Below are 6,227 nucleotides of genomic sequence, written 5' to 3'. Positions count from 1 at the left end.
TTCCAACCTAAAGGATTCTATGATGTCTTGTTGTCAGGGAGCTGATGCTGGCAGTCTCCACTGCCCTTCACAGCAGTTGTCCTCATTTCTGGTCAGGGTTAACAGCACATGGAGCCCTTACTCTTGCTGCTGACTGGTGCTTTTCTGCAAGCTGGAGCAAGCAGCAGCTGCCCTGGTTCCTGCAAGGCCAGTTCTTTGTGCAGAAAATGTCAAGAGGCATAGAGGGAACCTGCTTCATGTTTCCTGGGGCTGGCCAGCTCTTTGCCTTCAGCCAGTGCTGTGCTATCACCATCTTCTCCCTTCTCTTTGGGCAGCAGTGCAGGGGGGTGGGGGCTGGTTAGGATGCTGCTGCTGGCAGGATGCTGGAAGCCAGCCCTGGGCTGCTTGGAGCTGCAGCTGCACTGCTTGCTTCAGGAGCAGAGAACTGGCTGCAGTGGCTCATCCCAGCCCTACAGGGGACACCCGCTTTCACAGGGCCTGGGGAGAGGCTGGTAAAATGGTTCACAGGTAGTCAGGCTGCTATGTTAAACTGGAGCACTATGCCTGATGGTGATCAGGACACCCAGCTGCTCTGATCTGTGCCCAGCCCTCACTGTGGCTAAATATTGGCACAGCAGTGTCTGTCCCAGTACTGTTGAGCCAAGCACCAAAACAGGGTAGCTTTCCCAGCACCAGTCATCCTGCCACTGGTGCCACTGTCCTAGCACAAGTACTGACTCGGCCAGTACCATCCAGCACCAGTTGTCCTTGTGTTTTACAGCCCAAGCACCAGCTTGTGCCAGTACAAACTGGTCCAGACCCACTGCAGGTTCCTCTAACCTCTACAACAGGGAGGGCACCTGTAGCATGGCTGGGGAAAGAGCTGGTCCTGGCTTCTGGCATTGCTCACCCAGCACCTGCTTGTGTGAGCAAAATGCTTCTTCCTCAGCTGCAGAAGCAGCATCCACACCTCGCAGACCTGTGGCCAGGTACCTGGCAGGGGAGAAGCCAGGTCCTTCTGGCACCCTCCTTCTTGCCAGAGCACCACAGCCTCTTGAAAACCTTTTTTTTTTTTTTTTCTATTGAACATGCAATGCTGTAAGAATTGCTTATCTGAACATGGGAAGAGTACATAGCTGAGCTGAAGAGGACGGGTCCAGACTCTGTGACCAGCTGCTGGCCTTGGACCAGAGCTGTTGGTTCAGGACCTCATCACAGCTAGGAATGTTGGGTTTCCTGGAGCTGGAGCCATACTGTGCTATGGTCATCCAGGCTCTGCTTTCAGAGCAGCCACGCAAGTGTGGATCCCCTTCCCAACATCTGACACAAATAAATCATGCATCCATGTCAAACATATTTATAGCAAAAATAGTCTTTTTCTATAGCTTCCATACCCAAAGTTTTCTCCCCGTACATTTACGCAGTAAACAGGTTGACTATCAAGCAGCATGCGCTGGGCTGACTCGACAGCTGCCCTTGCTGCAGGCTCTGCCATCGCAGGTGGCCTCATTCCCCTTTCATGGCTGCTCTTCAGAGCCTCCACTGCACCCCTCGTACCACCCCAGTCTCGGGCTGCTGGGTGGGCAGGCAGCAGCCCCGGGGCCGGCGGGAGCAGTGCCTGCAGGGCAGACAGCCAGGCTGCTGCACGGGCTGCCTCTCTTCAGACAGGGACAGCCCAAGGAGTCCATACTGCCCAGGTTTGAGGAGCTTCCTGGAGCTCACACGTGCTGACTGCAGACTTCCACCATGCGGTTAAGCAGAAAGTGACTGAGCACAGGACCTCAGTCCTCTCATGGTGGTAAGAAGATAAAGGCTGCATTAACTCAGGAAGACTCTCTTGTTCCTTCTGTCCCTCCACTGACAGAAGACAGAGGAGGGGCTTTGGGGCAAGCTTCCCAAAGACTGGCCAAAGTCCCATGACAGAAACCTGCAGAGCCTGAACACTGGTCAGAGAGCTAGGGCACCCTGCCAGCAAGAGCTTCGGTTTGGAGTTCACCTGGGTCATTGCTTGTCCACCTCAGAGGGTTTTGGCATATAGACCTAAAGGGCAGGACACATGGGCGGCAAGTGCATCTCCTTCCTGTCCCGGGCTGGGGAAGGGCCCTCATGTGGAGCCAGCATTCCTCCCTGCCTGACTGTACAACTCAGGACATTGCAATGCACCTGTAAGCTGCCTGCACTGTTCCCATGTGAAACACATCACCCCAACGAGGCCTGTTGCAGAAGGGTGGCTTGCAAGCAGGGCAGCTGCTGCAGCACAGGGAAGGAAGACAGTTCTCCCCTTTGCCCTCCCTGCAGCAGCTGAAGTTCCCATGCCATATGGGTGAGGAGCTGCCGCTTGCAGGGGAGCATCCCTCTAAACCAGCTGCAGTCCCCTCCTGCTTTCCTCTCCCCCTGCATCTTTGGCAGTCCTCCTTGGACATGTTCAAGTCTGCAGCATCACACCGACACCTCAGCAGCACGGATTTGCCTCACAGTTTGGTAAATTGCACGTAACGGGGCCATCCAGTGAGCCCCACAAGGGGTGAAGGAGGGAAGAAGAGGGAACAAAACAGTCAGGAAAACTAAATTGAGTAATCCCATGCTGTCTGTGCCAGCATAATGGGTCACACATGAGTCCAGGGAGAGAGGATGCTGCCTGGCCCTGCCGCAGTGCAGCTCCCCACTGTCTAGGAGATCATGTACTGGGTGATGGCCTGCAACGCATACAGCAGCTCTGCCTGCATTCGGGCTTCCAGGATGAGCAGGTTCACGTGGACCTAAGAGAGAAGCAAGAGAGGTTCAGGCAGCTGCAGTGTGCTGTGGGCAGTGGTGCAAGCAAGTGTCCAGCTGGGCTAGTGAGTCTTTTGGCATGGGACAAAATGCTACCAATTTTTCCTGCACGGGCAGCTGCCCTTTCCCTCTCCTCCCAGTCCTGCAGGCTGTGGCTGCCTCTCAGAACCATGTGCTGGGGAGACCCCGGCACACTCGGCACCAGCATACTGGACTGGCACCATAATGTTCACTGCTGCCCACAGCAGCTGCTCCTGCGAGTTACAGCTGGACTGAGGGCTAGCCTGGAGACTCACCAATGCGGTAATGGCCTTGGAGATCCCCATGCTGCAGGTGGCTTCTGTTTCACCACACTGTGGGCAGCCCCATGCCATGCTAAGCCCAACTACTTATAAACAACCACTTTCCATTTCCCCCCAACCTGCCTCAGACTGGTTTGGTGGCTCAAAGGTTTCTCATACACCTTCAGAAGCACCCCAGCCTGCAACCCTTCCCACTCCTGGCCCCACTGCAACTGGTCAGCACCAGGGGCTGGCTGTCCCACCTTTTCACTGTGCTTGAACTGCTTCCAGAACCTGTCAAACATTTCTGAGTTTGTCTTCTCTGGGTAGCAGGTTACAGTTTTAATGTAAACTTTAAGCATTCGTTCCAGGAGCTGATTCACCTCTGCGTAGTCATAGTCATCGTACCTGTGGGGAGCACAGGAACGAGTCATAACCAGCAGTGTGTCCCTACAGAGCACCTCGTCCGTGATTTGCCCAGGGCACGGCACAGCTGCAGGGCAGGAGGACACACGGCAGCACCCACTAGGCACTGAAGCCCCATCCCTGAAGCGCCCTGCTCTGGCCAGAGAAGCTGAGCATCTCTTCCCTACCTGGCCCAACATCCAGGCAGGCAATTCACCTCTGTCTCTTTTCCAAGCCTATCTGCAAGACAGCCAGTGCCTTACCCTCCTCCCACCTTGGTCAGCTCAGTTTTTGTCCCTGGACCATGAGGTTGGTTTCCCTACCTAATGCCAAACATGCAGTGGATGTAGTTCCAGACGCCCCGCTTGAAGACAGAGGGTTCACAGCCCTGCCTCTTGGCCATGGCACTGCTTTGCAGACCATCCACCATCCGAAACTTCTCATCCAGGAGATGCCCGATGTCAGAGTAGAGACGGTTGACCAGCGAGAAGCCATGGTCTTCCCAGGAGTAATCCTGTTGAGCATAGCAAGAAGCTTTTGTAACTGCAAAAAGGAGCCCAGGGGATGTTCCCAGGAAGAAGGGCTGGAGACCTCAGAGTGCAGCAGGATTCAATAGGTTTGCTCTGGGGGCAGCTCTGCCACAAACTACAATATCCCTTATCAGGCAGCTTCTAAATGACTTTGACCCTTGACTCCATGAGGGCAGTGTGAAAAAATGAGCAGCCCTTGGGGACAGAAGTCACTGGTCACCTCTCTCTCCCCAGGCCTCGCTGAGCATGTCTCCTTTCAGAGCTGAGCTTCCCTGCTCAGCCATTTTCCAAAAGCATGCTGCACAGGTACCCCCGCAACCATCTGCTCCCACCAGGAGCGGATAGGAAAGGAGAGGTGGCAGCCTGGGCTGCTGCCCGCTGAGCGAGCAGGAACCTCACCTGGACTCTGAATACCTGCGTCTGATCCTCATCGCGCCGGGCAAAGTCCTGGTATCCAAAGTCAGGGTCCTGCATGTAGCATGCGAGATTGGTGGCACTGGTGATCTCCCCATCGGCATCAGCAAGAGGGGGGAGCCCTGCAGAGGTGTCAGAGCGATGCTCAGCTGCCCTGTTCCCAGCTGCAGCAGGTGTTGGAAGCCAAGCTTTGCTGTGCCTCCTTGGGAAGCAGCACTGCTTTCTTCCCCTCCCCACCAGCATCCCAGGAGCCCCTTTCTGAACTGTACATCAAAGAAAATGTACATATAGACATGGGGGAGCAACACCCAGGTATGCCATATGAACTCCCATCCCGCACACCCACCTTTGCTCCCTGCCCCTCACCTTCCTCTCGATCCTGCTGCAGCAGCCTCATCTCCTCCCTGCCCTCAGTCTCCACGTGGATCCGCTGCATGCGTTCCCGCAGAGAATCCAGCTCCATGCAGGAGTCCAGGGACTACACAGACACATGCTTGAAGGTGAGGGTAGCAGTCCCAGCTGTGCCCCTGTCCCCCCACGGACCCACCCTCAGGGGCTCACCCGCTTGCGGTTGATGCGCAGCAGCTCCTGGCTGCAGCCGTTGCCGGTGGTGGCTTCACAGAAGCACTGGTTCCTAGGTGACAAGGGCTTCAGCGAGCTTCGGCCCCCCAGCCCCTCGTCCTGCTCACAGCCACAGCCGAAGACAAAGCTGGCAAGTGCATGGCAGTGTGCCAGGAGGACAACAGCGTGCACCAGCTCTGCAAGCGACCAGCTCCATTCACTGATTTTCAGCAGCTTCTGCAGCACACAAACAGACCGGCGATGCAACATGGGCAGATGGGCAGGGTGCCAGCACCCCCTGGGGATGCTGCTGTCCCCACTGCCACCCTGGTCCTTGGCTGATAAGCCCCCCACAATACCTCAATGTGCTTCTTGGTGATGAGCCATGGTCGGTGTGCCAGGATCTTGTTGATCTCGTTGAGGTTGCGGAGCTTGGGAGGGATGAAGTCGAGGCCACGCAGCCACTGGGGATCTCCCCCTGCCCGCAGGAACTGCAGGACGTGCAGGTTCACCAGGTACCGGCACTGGTGCCGGGCAGCTGCCTGCAAGAGCAGCGAGTCAGCATCCTGCACTGCAGTGGCAGGGACCCCCTGCCCACCTCTCACCCAACCTCTGCAGAGAAGCCTGCAGCCTAGGCTGCCTGGTGGAGGGAGAGGAGGGAGCCATCCCCTCCGGCAGCTCCTAGCAGGGCTTACCATGATGGCAATGTAGTGCCGGCAGTCAAAGGGCAGCGGACCATCCATGTGCATCAGGTAGTGCTGTGTCTTGAGGAAGCTGTCAAGGTACTGTGGGTGGTAGCCCATCTGCTGGGTCACTGCCTCCAGCCGCCCCCAGTTTGCCAGCACCTTCACAAAGAGGAACTGGGGGCACTCGGGGTCAGTGCCAGACATCTTCACTACCTGCAGGGAACATACTGCTTAGCTTCCCCTGAAGCAGCCCCTGCTGCAGCAGCCCACCCCAGCCAAGCCCAGGCTTTCTGAGGGACTGGGATCCCCTCTCCTGGCTTAGTGCCCCCACTGGGACACCATCAGGTCAGAAGCCACTGCAGAGCGCTCATGTAGGGGAGCTGAGCAGAGCAATGCTCACTGGGGTCACTACTAGTGGGAGGACAGGCTGCAAGAAATACAGGTTGGTCTCTGCCTGGGAGGAGGCATCTCCCAGTGAGCAAAAGCAAAGAGCAAACTAAGAATCATGTTTCCTTGCAGCCTTAGAGGCAAATGCAAGGCTGGAGCAGGAGAAACATGACAGATGAAGACATCCCAGAATGGAGCAGTCCATCAGCCTT

General features: G+C 56.4%; 1 protein-coding gene across 1 annotated transcript; it reads right to left on the bottom strand.

Annotated features, from left to right (window-relative positions):
• Window positions 1–2,444: 2,444 nt before the first annotated feature.
• On the bottom strand, window positions 2,445–5,841 carry LOC103780015 (sestrin-3-like; the record flags this gene model as incomplete). The annotated part of the gene is made up of 8 exons (XM_008947662.1): window positions 2,445–2,738; window positions 3,296–3,440; window positions 3,761–3,951; window positions 4,367–4,503; window positions 4,748–4,859; window positions 4,943–5,179; window positions 5,302–5,484; window positions 5,638–5,841. Coding segments are annotated over 8 exons (1,299 nt in total), but the record flags the coding sequence as incomplete, so codon positions are not given.
• Between the last annotated feature and the right edge of the window lie 386 nt (window positions 5,842–6,227).

The sequence above is a fragment of the Merops nubicus genome, unplaced genomic scaffold (assembly GCF_000691845.1).
Source record: "Merops nubicus isolate BGI_N331 unplaced genomic scaffold, ASM69184v1 scaffold11649, whole genome shotgun sequence".
Classification (NCBI taxonomy): domain Eukaryota; kingdom Metazoa; phylum Chordata; class Aves; order Coraciiformes; family Meropidae; genus Merops; species Merops nubicus.
This window is presented reverse-complemented; position numbering and strand designations above follow the sequence as displayed.